We start from the raw sequence: 22569 nt of genomic DNA on the forward strand, positions 1-22569 counted from the left end.
CCCCACACACCCCCCACACACACCCCCACACACCCCCCCACCCCCCCCCCACACACACACAAACACACAAACACAGACACACACCACACACACACAAACTAATCGTGTAAAAAAAAATAGCGAAAAACACAGACAGTCCAGGCATATTCAGTTCAGCTCAGTGTTCGTTATCTTCTGGCCATCTTGATTCAAAACCACCCAGGATAACAACAAAAAAAAGTGACTAGAAACATATCATAATGTGAATTGCAGAATCTAATCCACAAACGGCATCGATTAAACCTTGCTCAAGGTCCAAACCGTCCTACAGTATTTGGGGAGAGTGTGGGGAAGAGAGGGACTATCCAAATGCAGGGACAGTCCTCCGGATGCAGCAAGCGAGAAAGGGAGACCGTCACCCACAGACATCTTCCTCAGGCAACAGTGAGTAAGAGGGTGGTAGACGGCGCTAGACACACTCACCTTTTGTACTCACCTCGATGTTTTCGGTCTTCCTTCGCACTTTAATCCATGAGATTGGCAAGAAGTGGAGTCGATTATGGTCTCACGGCCTGGCTCCAGGTCTCTTGGCCTTGAGGCCTCACGCCTCTTAGAGCATCTTCAGAGATAGCAAAGTGCCAGATCAAACTATCGGGCCAAAAACACAGCACCAAAATGTAGATCACAGGCTCGAACAGAAGCAGAACCACATTTAAAGAAAAATAAGAGGTAAAGGAAGTGAAAGAAGTAATTTTGTGAACTGTCTGGGGGATGTTGTCCTCGGTGGTGTTGCTCACTGGCACCATCTACTCTCACTAATAATTTCTCTTTCCACAGATGCTGCCTCACTTTTTCTGAGTGTTTCCAGTACCTTTTGTTTTGGTAAAGTCATCACATTGGCTGCTGTGTTCCTTTTTAACATTCATCTCCAAACTGAAAAGAGAGAGTCCAATAATTCTGCTTTTCTTTTTCCCCACAGAATGTCCGAAGCATGCTGACAATAATGTACTTTCGATGTCTGATCCTTGTAAAGTAGGAAACGTAGCAGAAAATTCATCTGCATTTACTTCTGTTTCCTGCAACTCTTAATTAAAACAAAACTTGCAATTTCCAATTGAATTTCTGTCCTAAATGAGCAAGCTTTAATTTTAAGACGGCATGAATTAGCCATTGGCGTCCCACATGCAGAATATGAACTTTGTTTTCTGTTGCTTCTGTTAACTTGAAGGACAATGATTTTGATAGGATTTGTACTTTTAATATATCATTTGAATCTTTATGATTATAGAATTATTGGTAAGGGAGCAGATATTTATCAATGACAGTATATGTCCATCTGTCAAAATGAAACATATATTTGCATGAATCAATAAATCACAACTGGGCAAGTTTTTTTTTCAGGCAAAGAGTGGTAGATGTGTGGAATACATTACCAGGAGTAGATGCGGAAGCTGGCAGTTTGTCCCTGGAATGTAAAAAGAAACTGTGATTATTAACATAGAAGGTGCTTTATTATTACATGTGAATATATATGTGATCAACATTAAGTAACATTACCTTTAAAGATCAAATCCTACCATATAATGTACTGTGAGTTTGCATTGTTTGGCATTTCTGAAATGACTTTGCTGGAATTGAATTGTGGAGGTGACGTTGCAGAAGCAGATACTAGTTTGTTGTCTGTTCGGTTCATATGACTAAGGGTACATTTCAGTATATCAGATAAAATAGTCTCTATTCATTCTATAGAATCCTTTAATACTTGAAGTACTTTGATCAGCTCACCCTTCAACCTTTAGTCCCTAAGGGAACACCAGCCCAGTTTGTGCAGCCTGTCCTTATAATTTAACTCTTTAAATACCAGATCATCTGTAGATGTGAACTTCCCACTATTCAGGATATTTACAAAGACAGGTGTGTAAAAAGGGCCTGTAGGATCATTGGGGTCGCCAGTCACCCCAACCACAAACTGTTTCAGCTGCTACCATCCGGGAAATGGTACCGCAGCATAAAAGACAGGACCAACAGGCTCCCGGACAGCTTCTTCCACCAGGCCAACAGACTGCTTAATTCATGCTGACATAGCTGTATTTCTATATGATATTGACTGTCCTGTTGTACATAATATTTAGTACAAACTACTATAAATTGTACATTGCACATTTAAATGAATATGTAATGTAGAGATTTTTACTCATGTATATGAAGGATGTAAGTAATAAAGTCAGTACAATTGAATTCAGTATTGTTCTCCTTTCTGAAGGCACAGCTTCCAAGTCAAACACAATACAACAGTTCACTCAGACTGAGACTCTATGCATTCAAACTATCACGTCCTGCCTTTTAATGCTCAGAATACAGTAGTATTCTATCAGCTGTTTTGATTGCTTTGCCTATTTGCATACCAATTGCTGTACTTTGCTTTGGTGAATCCTCTTGGAAAATGATCTGCTACGTGAATGCTTGTTAGGACAGGAATAGATTAATTCGTGGTGCCCATGTGAATGAATAGCCTGCAGGATCTCAACTCCAAATGTTGAGGTCCCTCTCCCCCCATGGAGGCTATATGACTCACAGAGTTCCTCTAGCAGTTTGCTTTCTGCCCCTGTGCCAATATCTGCAGCGTCATTTGCTACCCTTTGCAGCCATTTACTATCTGGCGTCAGTGATGGCATAGCACCATGTCCTGCTTTGTGTTTTTCCCATGTGTGAGCCTAGCTAGTGAAAGAAATGAGTTTGTGCCTGTGGGACATTATTCAACCAAGAGGCCATCCAAGTTGGATTCAAGAATGGAGACAAGGATTCAGGAATGCAAGAAGATTGAAACAGATGTGGGCCTCTTGGCCCCTCAAAATGTCCCCACAATTCAATATTACCACATGGCTGATCTAGATGTGACCTTATCTCCCCTTCTGTGCCAGTCCCCTATAGCAGTCCATTTCCTGAGCTTTCAAACATTCAAATACCTCTAAATGTGCACTTCTAATAATCCAGCTTCCACTACTTTCTGAGGTAGAGATTTCTTTTCAGAGGATAAAGAATCTCTGATGTTCTTTATGCACCTCAGTCTGAATTGATCAGCCCCTTATTCTAAAACCATACCCTCTCCAAAAGGTACCTTCTATTTACACTCTCTTTGCAGTCAAATATATGTGATGTATATATTTGTTGAAGGCACAGAGAAATAAAGCAGTCAGTCACGTTCCACTTATCGCCATTCCAAAGCACAGAGTAAGGTTTGCATGTATAGGTTCAGTGAGTTCACATATCGAAGTGAAATTCTGAATGACAAAGCCTACTGTTGCTCTTTTCTTTACATTTACCATTCAAACAATGTATTTCAGCACAGCAAGATTCCCAATGCTCTCTGTGACTTTGGGCACTTCTATGAGAAATACTTCAATATTTTTCTGTCGGGTTTAACCTTCCCTTCAAAGTTGCTGGTGAACGCAGCAGGCCAGGCAGCATCGCTAGGAAGAGGTACAGTCGACGTTTCAGGCTGAGACCCTTTGTCAGGACTAACTGAAGGAAGAGCTAGTAAGAGATTTGAAAGGGGGAGGGGGATGATAGGAGAAGACAGGAGGGGGTTTCCTTCAGTTAGTCCCGACGAAGGGTCTCGGCCTGAAACATCGACTGTACCTCTTCCTAGAGATGCTGCCTGGCCTGCAGTGCTCACCAGCAACTTTGATGTGTGTTGCTTGAATTTCCAGCATCTGCAGAATTCCTCGTGTTGACCTTCCCTTGTGTGTCTCCCCTACTGACTGGCCTTCCTTATTGTTACAGATGGGGATTTACAGATCTGTATGCACAACGAGCCAACCTGTTGCACAAAGAGAATGGAAGAACGGTATCAAGTAGTGGTGCGCCGAGAGGTCCTACAGAGCATCCAGTTCCTGAGCTTTGAACTGAAATACAGAATTGAAAAGAATGGCGGGGCTTTCCAAGGTAGGAGCATTGCAGATGATAAACAGCAGGAGGGGTTTCAGTGCAAAGTGGCCTTTCATTCTACTTCTCCCCTTAAATGCTTATAAAGCAGCTTTGGGAATTTGTGGTTAAAGTTTGATTTATACACTTGTGGTATATCTTAGCTCTCGGTTTATTCAAGGGGTGTTTTTAAGATGAGCATGGATCTCATTTCTGACTAGTTTGTCTTCAGCTGAGTTGAATTTACCTCCTCCTCTCGATATAGTTTAGGATCCATCTGATTTTGTTCTGGGGTCACTTTAGAGAGCCCTGCTTTATGGAAACAGGCCTTCTGCCCACTGATTATTAAGCACCCGATTGTATTTTTGGAAGGAAGGGAAGTAGCATGGCCAAAACCATCCGGGATTTAGACGGCTGAATTACACAGATATCTTTACCACCTCTCAATTATGTAAAACTCCTTTAAGTATTCGAGACCCTCAAAAGTCGCAAGCCGCTTGAATGGAATTAAATCTTAACTGGACGGGAGGGGCCCCTTTCCGCAGTCAATGCTCCCAAACCCTGATTATAGGCTGTGGAGCTGAAGGCGTTTGCTGCCTTGTCGGCGGCTGATTTGTTAAGTAGTATCCTTCCTGCTTGCCTCTTACCCCACCTCACTGTCAATGTCTTCGGCACCCTACTTGCATGATCAGCACCACTGCTGAGCTGTTTACATACGTCACCCTCTGGTTGGGTGTCCACAGTAGTCATTTAGACTTACAGCTATCTCTGAAGCTTCATCTCTTATCCGGTTCCATCAGTTCCACCCTCCATCAATGTCCTTCTGCTGATGTTTTCCATGCCACATGAGGTCTAATGGTTCCAGCCCCTTCCCCCAGACACCCTGGTTACTAGCCTATCAACAGATGCTGGCATGCAGAGGACCTTTCTTTGAACATGTTTAAGATATGATGGTGTTTAGCTGAATGCTCAATATGTTTAATCGCCTTTCTCACTGCTGATTGTCTTCCAGCCCAGCAAAGAGAATGGAAGAGAGGTATCAAGTAGTGGTGTGCCAAGAGGTCCTAGAGAGCATCCAGCGAATGTCATTGAACCCTGTCCTGTGTAATTGACTCAAATAGGGAGGACATTGTTGAGAGACAGTGAAGAGGAAAGCCACAAAAAAAGGGAAAAAAAATCTATTTCAAATAAATGAGCACTGCCTTGACAGTATTTTTGAGAGTTGATAGATTTAATAGTTGGCATGTGATGGGTTTGGCTTTTACTGACTCCGTATCTCTCACCAAATTTTATCCATACAAAATTTTGAATTCTGGATCATTTAACACTTTTTAGTTGACTCCTTTTATATTCTGGTTTAAAAAATATAAAATAAACAGCAGCAATTTGAGTTCAAAGCCCTCAAAACTGTGGAGATGTATATTGATTTCAGGAAAAACATTTTTTTCCACCCACTTATCATCAATAACTCTACCATGGCACTGTTTCACCATTCAGGTTCCTGGACCTCATGTGGGAGAATCATATCTCCTTCTTTAACATAAAGGCTTGGTAGAAGGTGTAATTCTTGCAGCATTTGGTAAAATTTCATCTTCCCCAGAACATACTGGTGCAATTCTACACTTCCTTTATAGAAAATGCCTCAGATCAGCCATGTCTGGTTTGGTGTCGGGACCTCTCTCAATACACAAAAGCTACAGCAAAGCTGTCAGGGCAGCAGAAAAGGTTATAGACTGCAGTCTACCATCATTGCAGACTTGTATGTTTGCAGGACAAAGGAGCGGGCAGGAAAAGTCATTGGTAAAAGTCATTCTGTAAAGTGCTACAGGACTATTAAAATAAAAAGTTCACTCAATCTTAAAAGTTTCTTCCCCCAGTCAGTAAATTTTATCAAACATTCCAGTTAGCACCCTCCCCTCCCCCTCAACTGCCCTCTATCTATTACCCTCATCACTACACTGTAAATAAATCATATCACTTTTTAATCCACATTTTATTCCATATCCATACTTTAACCTCTAACTTTATATTTTGAGTGTTTTAAAAAATTCTTTATAATTGTTGAATGTTTTTGTTGCATGGTGCACTACTGCACCACAGCAAATTTCTAATACATGTGAATGTATATGGAGAATAAAATGATTCTTGATCTCTTCAGTCGTTATTTAGTTTAGTTCAGTTTCAAGAATTTCTTATGCAGAAGGTATGTTCTGTTGAGCAGTGTAAATGTAACAGACAATCAACCAGATGTTGACCCTCAAAGTGGCTTCCACATTATCTTGACAATATATGAGAAGCTTTGCTGCTTTGCAAGTCAGACTGGCCACTGGGATGGCTGGTTAGTTTGCAGCAGCACTGTCCCTGATGAACCCTGGCCATACGGTTCCCTACCCTCTTAAAACTCATTAGTGTATAAGCTTTGATTATGCAACACCCTATTCTTTTCCCATTGGCTTTGGAATATTAGTGCGGATTCTGTACCTCCCTGCCAGAGTTATTGGTTTATGGGTGCGAGCCTATACGTTCCTTTTTTTTTGGTGTGTCCCTGCATGCGTGCGCGTCTGCGTGTGCGTGCATGCATCTGTGATGTTGTCTTTTTCATGGCTTTTACAAGGTGCGGAGCGAGAGAGAGAGACTGGGTGGCACACCAGTCCTCACACAGACATTTTCACAGTATTTTTCCCTTTATTTTACGAGGTCGAGTTGCGATCTCGACACTCAACCCAGCACGGATGGAAAGCGTACTTGGGAGTGGACCCAACTGGTTTCAAACCCGGGAACCGCTGCTCCCGAGTCCGGCGCCGCTGTCATGGTGCCACCAGCCGGCCCATAGCCTATACATTTCGACTGAAGTATTTTGTTCTCCAGGAGCGGTGCCAGTGCGTTGCCTCCATAGACACCTGGGAACATTCCTAACCCGAAGATGTTTGTCAGACGTGAACAGTTCCTAGCGATGCTTACACTGTAATGAGCAGAGTTGTGATATAAGACAGTTGTAGTGAAGCTTTACCAGATTAAAGTTGAACTGCCTGAACGCCACATTTGATAAGCCACAGAACAGCCAGCAGAGAAGCAGACAGGAAATACATTAAAATTCAGATGTGTGTGTATTTATTTTACAGGCAGGCACACTATCAAATAGCTGACAGGCCTGCTGAAATTACTCATTTTTATATTCTTTCAATGAAAGTGACCCTCTGTAAGCTCACTCTGCCTACTTCCTTTGGGGCTGTTGCTTCGCCCTGCCTTCCACAAATGTGCTGAGATGACAGTTGTTTCCTTCACAATGGCTTGAGTTCCCCCGGTTGGCTGGTGAGTCCTCATGTGTCTTGTGAGTTACTGGAAACCCAAGAGTGAAACTTTGCAGAGCAACAGGACAGGGAGATGGCTTCTTCCATCAGGCTGAAGGTTTAACAGGACACAAGTAGACAGTATGCTTCCGTTTCCGCTCCATCCACTTATCTTGCCAGTTTCAGGGAGCTATAGGCATGTATCCCAGGATCCCTCAGTAGATTGGTACTCACAAGGATCTTGCCACGTATTGTAAACTCTCCTCTTGCATTTGACCTCCTAAAATTCAGCACCTCACATTTATCCAGAGTAAATTCCATCTGTTTTTTATTCTCTGATGAACTTTCTAACTAGTCTATAGTCCATGGTATCCTTTGGTAGTTTTCCTAACTGATCACTATTTCACCAATGTGTCATTGGGTCATAAAGTAATACGGCACAAAAATGGATCCTTTGGCCCAAATGGTCTATGCTGACCACAGCATCATCCCTGCTAGCCCCAGGTGCTGGCATTCAGCCCAAAACCCTCATGTACTATCCAATTGCCTCTTAAATGTTGCAACTTTACCTACCTTGACCATCAGGCTCTTGACCTATTGAGTCTGCTCCACTGTTCCATCATGTCTGATTTATTGTCCTTTCAACCTCATTCTCCTACCTTCTGCTCATAACCTTTGACATCCTGATTAATCAAGAAGTTAACAACCCCCGCCTTAAATATACTCAGTGACTTGGCCTTCAAAACTGTCTGTGGCAATGAATTCCAGAGATTCGCCACCCTCTGGCTAAAGAAATTCCTCTATTTCTGTTGTAAATGGACTTCCCTCTATTCGGAGGCTACGTCCTTTGATTCTACTCCTGTCATAAGGTGGTGGCTGGGAATGGACCCAAGTGCAAGACACAGACACTGAAGTACTAGGGACGGGACTAGGATATAGGGCGATGGCAAGGACATGGACAGGAAAACCAGGAACCTGGAACAGGACTGAACAAGGGAGCTAGGAGCCTGGGCTTGGACTCCGAGCCAGAGACTGGACAAGGACCCAGTACCTGGAAATTGCCTCTGGCTCGGACCCCAGAACTAGGCAAGGATGGGGCCTGGCAGGAAGGCAGGATGAGGCAGAAATCTACAGGCTTGAGGCTAGAGGCTTGGCTTGGCTAGGCAAGAGATAAGGCTGCAGGCGAGGCTGGAGGCTGGAGACTTGAGGCGAGACTTGGCAGGCTTCTCCTGGGCAGGGCGTGGATCACCACCCAACAGAGGCAAGGGACTGGAAGGGACAGAACCAACCCCAGGTAACGGCAAGATGGCCTGGCTTACCTGGGCAGAGGCAAGGGACAGGAAAGGAGCTAAGTACAGGGTGGCTCCAGGGCCAGACAGCAAGACAAGGCAAGGCTACTGGCAAAGCAAGGCAAGACGAGAACTTCGAGTGAGGCGAGAGATACCGGCAACACAAGGCAGGGCTTCAGGCAAAGCAAGGTGAGACAGAACTTCAGGCGAGGTGAGAGTTACCGGCAAGACAAGGCAGGGCTTCAGGCGAGGAAACAGAAGGCAGAGGAAGGGATACAAGGAGTAAGGACAAGAACAATCCAGCCACTACACCCTGGTCTCTGGAGGTATTTATGCAGCCAGCCCCAATTAGCATCAGCTGCCTCAATTAGCTTAACAAGGACAGAAACAGGGTAGACAGGAAAACCTGGAGCAAGGGTCGATGGACCGGACCGTGAACCGGAATATAGACTTCACGGACTGGACTATGACAACTCCCCCACTATTGGAAACTTACTCTCCATTTCCACCATGTCTAGGTGTTTTCATATTCGATCGGTTTCAATGAGATTCCCCCTCATTCTTCTAAGCTCCAGCAAGTACAGCCCCAGAGCCATCAAATAAGCTGGTACATTAACCCTTTCGTTCCCAGGACCATTCTCGTGAACCTTCTCTGGACCATCTCCAATGCCAGCATATCTTTTCTCAAATGAGTGGCCAAAACTGCTCACAATGCTCCAAGTGAAGTCTGACTAATATCTTAGAAAAATGCCAAGCCTTGTTCTTGGAAGGCTGCATAAAGACTTTGAAAGTGTCAGAGCCATGTTTACTATTTCTCCATAGATCTAATTTTGAATGATTACTTCTATACCATTGTGCCAAGGGACATTAACCAATGTCAACTCCCACCCCCTTCCACTCTCTGTCACAATGATACATGATCCTTCGGTATTCTATCCATGCCCTACTGATGGACACTGCAATTCTTCCAAAACCTGACGTCTACTCTAATGTAGTGTAGGCATGGGATCCAGGGAAGTTTGGCCAGGTGGATTCAGAATTGGCTTGCCTGCAGAAGGCAGAGGGTGGTGGTGGAGGGAGTACATTCAGATTGGAGGATTGTGACTAGTGGTGTCCCACAAGGATCTGTTCTGGGACCTCTACTTTTCGTGATTTTTATTAACGATCTGGATGTGGGCGTAGAAGGGTGGGTTGGCAAGTTTGCAGATGACACAAAGGTCGGTGGTGTTGTAGATAGTGTAGAGGATTGTCAAAGATTGCAGAGAGACATTGATAGGATGCAGAAGTGGGCTGAGAAGTGGCAGATGGAGTTCAACCCGGAGAAGTGTGAGGTGGTACACTTTGGAAGGACAAACTCCAAGGCAGAGTACAAAGTAAATGACAGGATACTTGGTAGTGTGGAGGAGCATAGGGATCTCGGGGTACATGTCCACAGATCCCTGAAAGTTGCCTCACAGGTGGATAGGGTAGTTAAGAAAGCTTATGGGGTGTTAGCTTTCATAAGTCGAGGGATAGAGTTTAAGAGTCGCGATGTAATGATGCAGCTCTATAAAACTCTGGTTAGGCTACACTTGGAGTATTGTGTCCAGTTCTGGTCACCTCACTATAGGAAGGATGTGGAAGCATTGGAAAGGGTACAGAGGAGATTTACCAGGATGCTGTCTGGTTTAGAAAGTATGCATTATGATCAGAGATTAAGGGAGCTAGGGCTTTACTCTTTGGAGAGAAGGAGGATGAGAGGAGACATGATAGGGGTGTACAAGATAATCAGAGGAATAGATAGAGCGGATAGCCAGCACCTCTTACCCTCTTACAAGAGGACATGGCTTTAAGGTAAGGGGTGGGAAGTTCAAGGGGGATATTAGAGGAAGGTTTTTTACTCAGAGAGTGGTTGGTGCGTGGAATGCACTGCCTGAGTCAGTGGTGGAGGCAGATACACTAGTGAAGTTTAAGAGACTACTAGACAGGTATATGGAGGAATCTAAGGTGGGGGCTTGTATGGGAGGCAGGGTTTGAGGGTCGGCACAACATTGTGGGCCGAAGGGCCTGTACTGTGCTGTACTATTCTATGTAACAATCACAAAGGCTGGAAGCACTCAGCAGATTGGGCAGCATCCATGGAAGAAGACACAGTTAATGTTTTGGGTCCTGGATCTTTTCTCAGCTTTGGGGGATAAAGGAAACAAATCAGTTTTCAGTTGCCAGAAGATGGAGGTGGAGGATGAATAGAACAAATGGAATATCTTTGAAATGGCAAAATAAAATCATGAAGCCGTTAGGGTTAGGATTAGATGGAGCTGATTTGTCTTAGTAATGTGTTGCCAATGGTAAGCTTTGAGATATAGGACCAGCCTAAGTGATTAGCAGAACTGGTCAACTTAGCCAGAAAATAGTTTATAAATTTTGATACTGAGTCCTCAAGGCTGCAGTGAGCCTAGATGGAAAATGATGATCTGAAGTTGGACATTGGATATTGAAAGAGTGCAGTAGGTCACAGGCAGACAGCTAGAAGTGGGGTGGGAAATTAAAATGCTCGGAAGCTGGAAGCTTACTGTCACTACTGTGGATTGAACGCAAGTGCTCTGCAAAGTGATCAACCAATCAGTGTTTTATTTCTCCAGTGGGAAGGATTGGTTTGAGGAGCACCTGTCTTCTAAAATCTGGTATAGTGGCTCTGCATCGCTTGATCAGAATCAGAATCAGAATTGGACTTGGGTTTAATATCACTGACATATGTTATGAAATTTGTTAACTTAGCAGTTGTAGTACAATGCAAAACATGATAATGTAGCAAAAATAAGTAAATCAATTACAGTAAGTATAATATATATATATGTATATGTATTAAGTAGTTAAAATAGTCTAAAAACAGAACTAATAAAAGTGAGGTAGTGTTCAAGGGTTCAATATTCATTTAGGAATTGGATGGCAGAGGGGAAGAAACTTCCTGAATCGCTGAGTGCGTTCCTTAATTATAGACGCTCCCTCTCTGAAGCATCGCTCCTTGGAGATGAATTGGATATTCTGGAGGCTAGTACCTAAACTGGAACTGACTAATTTTACAAATTTCTGTAACTGCTTTTGATCCTGTGCTGTAGCTCCCCTCCCCCACCCCGCCATATCAGAGTGATATATCCTGTCAGAATGCTCTCCATGGTACATCTATAGAAGTTTTCCAGTGTCTTGGGTGACAAACCAAATCTCCTGAAACTCCTAATGAAATACAGCCATTGTCTTGCCTTCTTTACAGCTGCATTGAAATGTTGGCACCAGGTTAGATCCTAGGAGATCTTGACATTGAAATTGCTCACGCTCTCCAGTTCTGATCCCTCTGAGAATTTTTCATGGATCCCTCGTCTTACACTTTCTGAAGCCCACAATCAGCTCTTTAATTGAGTACAAAGTTGTTGCTGCGACACCACTCAATTAACAGGTATATCTTGCTCCTGTACGCTCTCTTATGTCCATCTGAGATTCAGCCAACAATGGTTGTATCAACAGCAAATTTATAGATGGCATTTGAGCTATGCCTCGCCACACAGTCATGAGTGTAGAGGGAGTCGAGCAGTCGGTTAAGTACACACCCCTGATGTGCACCAGTGCTGATCCCTAACATTCTGATGCTTGTATATCTGATGTAGTCAGAACATAGCCATGTCTTCTCATTCTTTTTTTATTTCCATCTCACTGTTCTCTGTATAAATCTTCTTCTGGGGTCTTTCCACTTCCATAATCTTTTGGCTAGCTATCTATCAATGTTTCCATTCTCTCTTGCTCTTCTTTCTTGCGCTTTTCTGTTTATTCTGTAGTTTGTCTCTGATGTCATTATGCCTCAGCCTTCTTTCTTTCTCACATTATGTTTCTCTTTCACCCTTTTCTCCCATCTCTCTTATACATTTGCAAATGATACCCATGCAGAATTGGTCCTACTCTGAAGGAAGCAGCGTTGTAACATTGTCTTGTGTGTCCTTTCTTGTTTGTGATCATGAATCATTGAAAAGGGCTGGCTGCTAGTATTATTATTTATATTTTTATAGTTGCAGTGTATTAATGTCACTGAGTGAAAGTATATCTGGAACCAAGCTAAAACAGAACATGCTGGAAGCATGCAGCTGATCAGGCAGCATTGGCGGGAAGAGGAACAGCTAACAATGTTAGAAAAATGAGCATTATTGGAAATGGTAACTCTGTTTCTCAATCCACTGATACTGCCTCATACGTTGGGTGTTTTTGGCATTTTCTGTTTTTTTTTAACAGATTTCCAAATCTGCGGTTCTTTGTAATAGGTCATAATTCTGGAACAGCTATTGTTGACTCAGTATAAGGTTCAATGGTTCCATTTAATAGCAGAGAATGTATACAGTGTACAACCTGAAATTCTTACACTTCACAGACATCCATCAAACAGAAGAAACCCCCCAAAGAATGAATGGCAGGAAAAAAGTTAGAACCCCAAAGACCCCATCCCCTCACGTACACAAGCAACACCAAAGTACGAACCCTCCCACCAATCATTCCAGCAGAAAACATCAGCGCCCAAAACTCACTGAGCAAGTAATAGCAAAACACCTGAATATACGTCTAAATATAGAGTCCTTTTATTTCTAGACCCTTAATAATACTCTGCATAGGATTAAAATATCTAAGATGCCAAAATGCATTTGTTATCATTAAGTGATCAACTGGAGTTCAGTTAACTATATTGTAAATACAATCCAAACAAAACTGTAGAACTTCTTTTTATTTCTTTTCACATTGCTGAGTGTTTTGATTACCCATAGCAGCTCAAAGAGAAAAAAAAATGACACTGTTGACCAGTTCTTTGTTTTGCAGAGAATGTGTTCTGTCTGCAGAAGTTGCTGTGATTTTTTTTTCTCTGTTGTCTGTCACTTTAATTCCATATCCCACTCCCACTTATAACAAGAAGTCAAGTGTATTGTCATGTGCACAAATACTTGTACGTATTGGTGTAAGGAATATCTCAACTGCAGCAGCATCACAGGCACTAGCATTAGAGAGAGAACATTTAACAAGAAAAACAGCATAAATTTGTATAAAAATAAAATTAGATCAAAACAAATCCACTGTAGTGCAAAGTGATCAAAATAGTCATAGTGTTGTTATGTGAGGTAGTGATTAGGGTTGAGTTGGTTAGTTCAAGAACTGAATGGTTGAAGGGAAATAAGGGCTTTAAGATTAACCTTATCTGTCACATGTACATCCAAACATCAAATGTACAGTGAAATATATCATTTGTGTCAATGACTAACACAATTCAAGGAGCAACCTGCAAGTGTCTCCATGCTTCCAGTGCCAACATAGCATGCCCGTTACTTCCTGACCCTAACCAATAAGTCCTTGGAATGTGGAAATAAACCCATATGGTCACAGAGAGAACATATAAAGTCCTTTCAGACAGGCGAGGGAATTGAATCCCAGATACAAGCACTTTAAAGCGTTACGCTATCCACCACACTGAACTTCAGGCTTCTATACCTCCTGTCCCATGGTAGCTGTGAGAAGACGACACAATCTCTCATTCTTTCGCTTCTTGCGCTGTAATAATAAGACCCGTTACAAACCTGAGAAATAACACCTTGGCTTCTATCTGGATCCATTTTGGACATGATATCAATTTCTTCAACTTCGGGTAATTTGTTTTCTCAGCTTGTATGAAATTTGGTGAGTTCTGTTATAAGTCATACTGTGACGTGGCTTAGTTTTTCTGTCCTCATTAGTACAATTTGACATGCAAGACATGTTCCACGGCCCTCTTATTTCCAATGCAATATGCTTATGTGTATTAATCACCTTTTAACTGGCCCTATTGACTCATCTGAGGGCAACTATGACATAGTTGACAAAGAGTTTCAGAGATGCTTATCTGTCCCTCCCCTCACCCTCTCTGCAAATGAAACATAACTTGACTTTTACTCTTGTTCCAGTTTTAGTGAAGGGCCTTTAACTTGAAATGTGAATTCTGATTCTTTCTCCACAGATACTGTGTGATCTGATGTTTCTAATATTTTCCATCTCTTCTCATGTGTGTTGAGAGGATAAGTATTGAATGAATGGTTTGGGATGTTTGCTCACCTGAGAAAATAGATAGGATCCTGACAATACTTCTCTCTTAACATGGCACATCTAGGAGCATAGAACTTTCTCAGTACTACACTGTAAGGTGAGTTTGTCTCCTGTGTTTAGCTCTGAGTTAAGAGGGTGCATCACAGTGGCGGGATGCCTATTAACAAAACTAGAAGCTGCTACATACATGCGAGTTTAAGCTGAAGCTATGGGATAGAACATTTGGCCAAAGTGCATGGTGAACATTGCCCAGTCCACCAATCAATAAAATAAATGTCAGCGACACACCAGAGGAATAATTGCATGCTTTGAAATGACTTGCTCAGGTTAAGTCTGTGGGAGAAATCAGCAGGTGCTAAGTGCAAGTCTAAATTTCAATGTGTCCTTTTGCATTTGCTCTGTGCCTACCTGTGCTGTACCTGCCCAGGGAGTCTTTGTTGGGATGTCTAACAGGAGTTCTGCATTGAACCTGCACTGCCAGTGCTGGAATGCCTGAGTTTTTCCTCTGTATTTAACCTGTGACATACCTGCCCTGGATCTAGACAGAGTAAGCAGAGTTTTTCTTAGTTTTTCACTTCAGATTTCAAACATGGAGAGGACAGTTTTGTTTTGCCTTTTCATTAGCAGTTACTCTATTCTAACTCAGAACATTACTAAAATGAGGGCAGGATCAGAACTGTTTGAATGTTTCATGTTATATTTTTGTCTACTAAAAACTTGCACCAGTTTTCTACTTCAAGCTTGCTCACAACAGCCTCAGGCTACAATACATTTAGCAAACTTTCACCAACTGTTTTACCAAGACTTTGCAATTAGAGAGCATCTATGTAGTGCCTTCCACCTTGTGCATTGCAGTCATTGTGTAAGAAACTGAACAGCCAATTTGTGGTCTCGCTAAAACCTGGTCACTTATTTTTAAAAACTGGACACTAGCAGGAACTTTCCTGTCCTTTTGTGTGTGTCATGTCTATATCCACTGAAAAGGCAGACAGACAATGTCACACATTAGTGAAAATTGCCACAGCATCATCTCCTGAGATGAGCTTCAGTCTAAAACTAGTTGTCTCTATTCCCTTGTAACAGAGGTTAGATGAGTGTTAAAGATGAAATTTTAACAAGACATGCAACATTTACTTTGTGAGGTGAAGGGCCATTAATTTGTCTGAGATCATTTTTCCAAACACTCTATGTGGGGGACGGTTTGAAGTCTGCAATATGCTGCCTGAGGGCATGATGGAGGCTGGTATTCAATAGTTCCATTTCATATCAGAGAATGTATACAATATACAACCTGAAATTCACACTCTCCACAGACATCCTCAAAACAGGAGAAAAACCCCAAAGAATGTATGACAGAAAAATCTGGTAACAGTTAAGCACCTAGACAAGTGCTTGGGATTAGTATAGATACATCAATAAAATGGTGAGTGCAGGGTCTGTCTCTGCACTCTATGATGTTCTGTTGGTATGACTTTTTTTCCTCAGACCATTTCATTGGCATCAGCAGCAATTTACAACAGACAACAAAGTTTTTCGGAATTATTGCTTTCCTAGAATTAGTTTTTGGTTTATGATAGACCACTTGAAACTGAAGACAAATATAATTTCAGGCGACCTGTATCACATAGGAATTTGGTGAAACAGGAAATTAACTTTTACTGAATGTAATGTATTTAATTCCATAACAGTGCTGACGCTTCACAATAGTTCAACCAAGCTAAAGATGTTTTGTTGCTGATTTTTGTTTGTACTCAGTCTCTGAGGCTTCTCGCTTGAGTGTCCAGCAATAGTCAGCCAGCACTGATGGATTCCAGTTGCCCTGATACCATTTCTCCATGACCGCAATGTCCTGGTGAAACCTTTCGCCATTCTTGTCACGGACAGCACCACGATTTGCAGGGAAGAGGTCTAAGTGGGAATACAGAAAATGAATCTTTAGTGACATGTTGCACTTTCTGATTTTGTATGCTTGAAACATGTTGTCAACTAGCTGCATGTTGTTTGGTGCTCTGTAGCTGCAAGAAAATTTTCAGTAACATCCTTGAATGCCTTCCATGCAATTTTCTCCGGTCCCACTAGAAGTTTTTCGAATTGCCTGCCACTGATGACCTGTTTGATTTGTGGACCAACAAAAATGCCCTCCTTAATCTTGGCATCAGTTATTCTGACTTGAATTATGAAATGAAATAACAAATATAGGCAAATTTGGTGCATGAAAGGGAAATTTCATGGCAATTTTCATGATCAGCAGCCCAAAGTCCATAAAAGATATCCAAAACTATTCAGGAAACAAAATCTTTCTTGTCTATGATACTGAACTCCATTCTTCCCTTGAGTCTGGTTGATTGCGAAAATTAAATCAAGTAAAACAAAGGTTGTTGTGTGATATGTGAAGACCAATTTATCCAAAATGCTTCATTATTAACAGCTACCTTTATCGTAAGAATATTTGTTTGTTTGAAGATATGCTGAAAATAAAAAGCATTCAGGGAACAACCAAGCATGTTTTGAACGATGCTGCAAACATGTTGCGTTAGGGAAAACAATGGAGGCTTTCTTTATTGATAATGCGGTTTTCAGTGTTTGGTCAAAACCATGATCTAATAGTTTTCACAAGGACTATAAATCAAGTTGATCAAAGGTTTTGAAGGGCATTTTGGCTCCAGTGTCACTAAACTAGGGGACCTGGAGCCGAGAATTGTGGCTATTTTTATGTAGGTTCAGTTGGACAGTTCTGTAAAATGGTGATGGAACCTTGCTCTGTTCCCAACAAACATAGCTTTGATACAGAAATGAAGATGTAAAGGATGGAGATCCGGGGTACAAGAACAATATCATTCAACTTTCCACAGTAGCCAACCATATTCTTCCGCATTTCTGGGGATATTACCTAGATATTCATTTCAAGTGATAGTCATGTATAGAATGAAGGATTTACTGAAGCTATTCCTAAATTTGTCTGGAACAGTCCTGAGCAGTCGAGCTATTGATCTACATGTGCTCTGTGGACGTAAATTTATTAAGTAGCCTTGCCCGGAAAACTTCAAAATGGGTTTTTTGAGGTGCTGGAGGTCATAATGCTAGGAGCTAAATAGTCAACTGAGGGCTGACCAATTTACATGAAGGATTTTCATACCCATCTTCTCTTGTGTATTCATATTGTCATATTTCAAAAGCTATACTTACATTGTAAACTGGCCTTTATAGTCTTGTGTCTGTAATGTTGTAAGCAAGTCTGTCATCGTACCTGAATTTTACTGTACTTGTGCACCTGATTATAAAACTGATTTGACTTGACTTGAATGGGGGACTGGATTAAGTGAAATGCTTTGAAGGATTTCGTAAATAATTGGACTATGTTGCAATTGTTAAAAGGAAGGAAAAATCTAATTGGTTGCTAGGTACTCTTCGTAAGAGAAGGGATTGGGTTCTTTTGCATTTACCTGGGTGCTTCTAATGCTAGTGGTGATGGGAATTTTACTTAGGTAAATAATATGTTAATCTCATACAATGGGTTAGATGTTTGCAAAGATTTGGCATGTTCATCTAAAACTTTGACAAAATTCTATAGATGTACGATGGAGCATATATTGACTGGTTGGAGAACAACCTGGTATCCACCAATGCCATTCAGTGGAAAATCCTATAATAGGTAAAGGATTCAGCCCAGTCTGCCATGGGTAAAGCCCTGTCCACCATTGTGCATAGAGCATTGTTGCAAAAAAGCAACATCAGTTGTCAGGGACCTCCATGATCCAGTCCATGCTCTCTTCTCGCTGCTGCCATCAGGAAGGAGGTATAGGAGCCTCAGGATGAGCACTGCCATGTTCAGGAACAGTTATTAACCCTCAATCATCAGGCTTTTGAATCAGTGAGGACAACTTCACTCAACTTCACTTGCCGCATCACTAAACTATTTCTACAACCTACGGACTCACTTTCAATGACTCTTCATCTCATGTTCTTGATACTTATTGCTTATTTATTTCTTAATATTTCTTATTTTTTTCTTTTTGTAATTGCACATTGTTTGTTTGTCCATCCTGTTATGAGTGCTCTTTCACAGATTCTGTTGTTTCTTGTGTCTCCTCTGAATGCCCACAAGAAAATGCATCTCATACGATGACATATATGCATCTATTTTGAACTTTGAGCTCGTTACCTGAGTGACCACATTATTGCAAAGAACAGAGACTGGAGGCTCTGATCATCCCGTGAATAATCTGTAGCCTGAAGCATGTGTTGAAGTTGTAGAATTGTAATTGAGTGATGATCTGTTTTTGCTAGTGCTTTGATTGGACAGGATCTGAGAAACACTCACTATTATTAAACTGGTAAAAAGAGTTTGAAGTGTTGCTTTGTCTTGCCAGTAGGAGGGAAAGATTGGGGTGAGAGGGCCTGAGGCAATACTGACAGACTTTGAGCAGTCTTTTAAATAAAAGCCAGATGGCATTTTGAAGTCATGCAGTCCCACAAAAATAAAAACCATATGTCTATTTGTAAACCATTTTTTTGAAATATAACAATATGCCCATTCAATTAGTCGGTGGTAATTACTGCGGATAAACACAAGCATTTAAGAGACATTAGTCCATTCCTCCTCCTGTTCTTGCTGGCCCTTAGGTTGAACTGTGGCTCAAGGAGGCTGCTGCTTTCTGACCTTTATGCCCAGTAATTATTTGTAGACTGTTTAATGCTAGTTCTTTGTTCCTGTAGAAAAATATTGCTTGAAATCACCAATGCTGATAAACTCAAGAGAATCAAAGAGTGGGAATGGGCCATCTCATCCTTTAGTATGATCATAGCCTCCTCTGCTCTTCTGTGCCGAATCTTCATTACCCTCAATGTTGATCTTTCAATCAATTATCTACCTCCACTTTAAATTCTAGTAACTTGGCTTCCACAACTTTGGGGTAGCGAATTTCAGAGATTCATTAACCCTGCAGAAGGAAATTTCTATACACCTTGGTTCTAAGTAACTGGCCCCTTGATCTGTAACTATGCTCTTTTGTTCTAGACTCTCCTGCTAGTCGAAATCACCTTTCAAATTCTGCAATGCTTACTTTGTGAGCAACCTTCAGAAAAATATCAATAAGGACTGTTGGAATGTGGATCTACCATCATGCCCCCTCACTTGATGAGCCTCTGGGACATCCAACTCTGGCAGGTGTTGTTCCATCACAGGTAGCTTCATTGCAGTCCCACACTCACACCATCGGATACTCTCAGTGCACTGACTACATCAACTTTGCATCATAGATACTATAAGGAAACAGGCTCTTTGGCCCATTGAGTTCATTTCAACATGAGCCATTCATTAGCACTAGTTCTACATTAATCTCATTTTCTTAGTCTCACATTCCCGTTGACTTCTACCCCACCCCAACCTTTCCTTAGACCCTACCACTTTTCTAGTGGCCTAACAACCTGCCAACCAGCACATTTTAGTGATGGTGTGGAGCTGTGGAGGTGGAACCAGAGCACTAGGAGAATGCCATAACAACAGAGGGAAAATGTCTGAACTCCACACAACGTTGGAGACAGAATTAAATCTGGTCACTAGAACTGTGAGGAAGTGGGCCTGCTCTGCTGCCCAAGCAGAGATCAAGCATTATGTCATTACCCAATCAACTAATTTCTATCAGGGAAGCAATTATTCTTCCTCAAACCTGGCATTTTGAAGTTAATAATCAAACATATTCAAGGAAAGTATCTATTTTCAATGTCTCTTGAACTTTTCTTCTGAGCTACTTGGAGTAGTGTCATGGATGTTCAGAGCAATCTTGAAGGTTGGTTGGCCTTCAAGGTTCAAGTCTCAGAGTTGAGGATCCAAACTTGTAGGAGTAACATTATCCAATAATATTTCTTAGCCCAGTTTGGAGACTCAAAAGCGATGAATGCTGAGAGACAACTTAGGGTCCAGCTCAGGTAGTTAGACATGAGCTTTGTGGAGCAGGGTAAACCAGTGTTTGATCCCAAAACCTATCTTCAGCAATCAAAGTACACGATGACTAACACCAATAAAGAAGTTTAACTCTTCCAACAAAGAACAAGAACAAAAAAAAATCTCTTGGCTTGATTGAGACCATCACAAGCTTGAACTAACTGAGAAACTTGCCAGGTTCTTCTTGTGAATTCATTCTTGTTAGTGTGGGATTATAATGGCATTCAGCTCTGGCTGGTAATGTTCCATCACAGTTCCACACTCACACAGTTACTGCGAACTACTTATTGGCAAAGAAAGGATAATCAACTTGGTTTAGTAGTAACTTTCACAACTTTCTCAAGTAATCCAATGACTGCTGAAGCATTGCAGTGTTTATTGTGGGCAAGTTGGCCACTCTGTTTCAATGTCATACAACTGTGTAGGAAAAGAATCAGATCATTGTTTTTTTTCCAATGGATAAATATTGCCAAAGATATTGCAGAAAGTTTCTTTACCCTTGATCAGATGTTGTACCTCCATCCAAGAGGGTAGATGTGGCAGAAAGTTTACCTAGTTCAACATTTGAAGTCAAAATGTGCAAAATCTGAGATTCTGAGCTGTATAATACCAAAGGAGATATTCCTCTTCTTATATATCCACAATAAATTGGTGTAGGGCAGGTAATTCACACCTGTTTATCTGTCTGCCTATAGGCCCAGTATTCACCTGCAAACCCAGTTCAAATGTGAGTATGCGTTCTTGGTGTGAGAAGACTTTTGGCTTTGGCTGCGCAGAAGCAAATGTTAAAAGGAGTTATCATATTATTGGGATGTTGTTTCTATCACCACAATGGTGGCAGTGAACAGAAATGCTGCCTTATGGCTGCAGCGACCTGCATTCGATCTTAAGCTCGTGCACACCAGTGCGGAGTTTCCATTTTCTCCCTGTGCGTGCATTTTCCTCTGGGGCCACCGGGTTCCCGTTACATTCCAAAGAGATGTGTGTTGGTAGGTTAATTGTAGAGTTCCCCTGGCGTGGGAGGAGTTTGTTGAGAATACGGAAAGAATGGGGATTGAGAGTCAATTAGATTATGAGACATTTTTCCAATCTCTTTGTACCAACTTTGTTATTGAGTTTATAATCTTGAAACGTTAATAAAAAGATTTAAAAAGAAAGAAAGATTATGAGAACACTCAGTCCTCTTTTTATTGTCATTTAGAAATGCATACATGCATTAAGAAATGATACAATGTTTCCCCGGAGTGATATGACAGAAAACAGGACAAACCAAAGACTAACACTGACGGAACCACATAATTATAACATATAGTTACAGCAGTGCAAAGCAATACCATAATTTGATGAAGAACAAACCATGGGCACGGTAAATAAAGTCTCAAAAGCCCCCGAGTCGATCAACTCCCGAGTCCCCGATAGCAGGCGGCAAAAGGGAGAAACTCCCTGCCATAAACCTCCAGGCACCATCAACTTGCCGATGCCTTGGAAGCAGCCGACCACAGCCGACACTGAGTCCATCCGTCCAAAAACTTCAAGCTTCTGTCCAGCCTCTCCGATACAGCCTCCCGAGCGCCATCCTCTGCCGAGCACCTTCAACCTCGGCCCAGCCACTGAAACATGCAAAGCCAAGGATTTCAGGGCCTTCAGCTCCAGAGATTCGGTTACCACACAGTAGCAGAGGTGGCGAAGCGGGCATTTCAGAAGTTTTCCAATTATGGGCCAAACACCGAGGAATGGGACTAACTCAAGCAGACAACACCCATATCCTAGCGGGAAGGTTTGCTAGTACTGGACAGCAGAGTTTAAGCTAGAGTGGCAGGGGGATGGGAGTCAGAGTGCCAGAACAGAGTGGTTGTGGAGGCAGATGTTGTTCAGACCTCAAAATCGGGAAATGAAAGATTGAGCATGGTGGAGTTAATGTTCTGAGTTGTGAACATTTCAACGCAACAAGTATTGTCGGAAAGGCATATGAGTTCAGGGTATGGATCAATGCCTGGAATTATGATATTGTAGCCATTAGTGAGACTTAGTTGCAGGAGGGGCAGGATTGGCAGCTCAA

The 22569-nt window shown here is 41.9% G+C and overlaps 1 protein-coding gene across 4 annotated transcripts in view; it reads left to right on the plus strand.

Annotated features, from left to right (window-relative positions):
* LOC140196465 (glypican-5-like) overlaps positions 1-22569 on the plus strand; it is a 648398-nt gene that overhangs the window by 60087 nt on the left and 565742 nt on the right. For all 4 annotated transcript variants that reach the window (XM_072255728.1, XM_072255729.1, XM_072255730.1 and 1 more), the window contains exon 2: positions 3763-3924. In XM_072255728.1, the coding sequence (XP_072111829.1) occupies positions 3763-3924 (162 nt within the window). The remainder of the gene's footprint in view (positions 1-3762; positions 3925-22569) is intronic.

Source organism: Mobula birostris, chromosome 4, assembly GCF_030028105.1.
Source record: "Mobula birostris isolate sMobBir1 chromosome 4, sMobBir1.hap1, whole genome shotgun sequence".
Taxonomy (NCBI): domain Eukaryota; kingdom Metazoa; phylum Chordata; class Chondrichthyes; order Myliobatiformes; family Myliobatidae; genus Mobula; species Mobula birostris.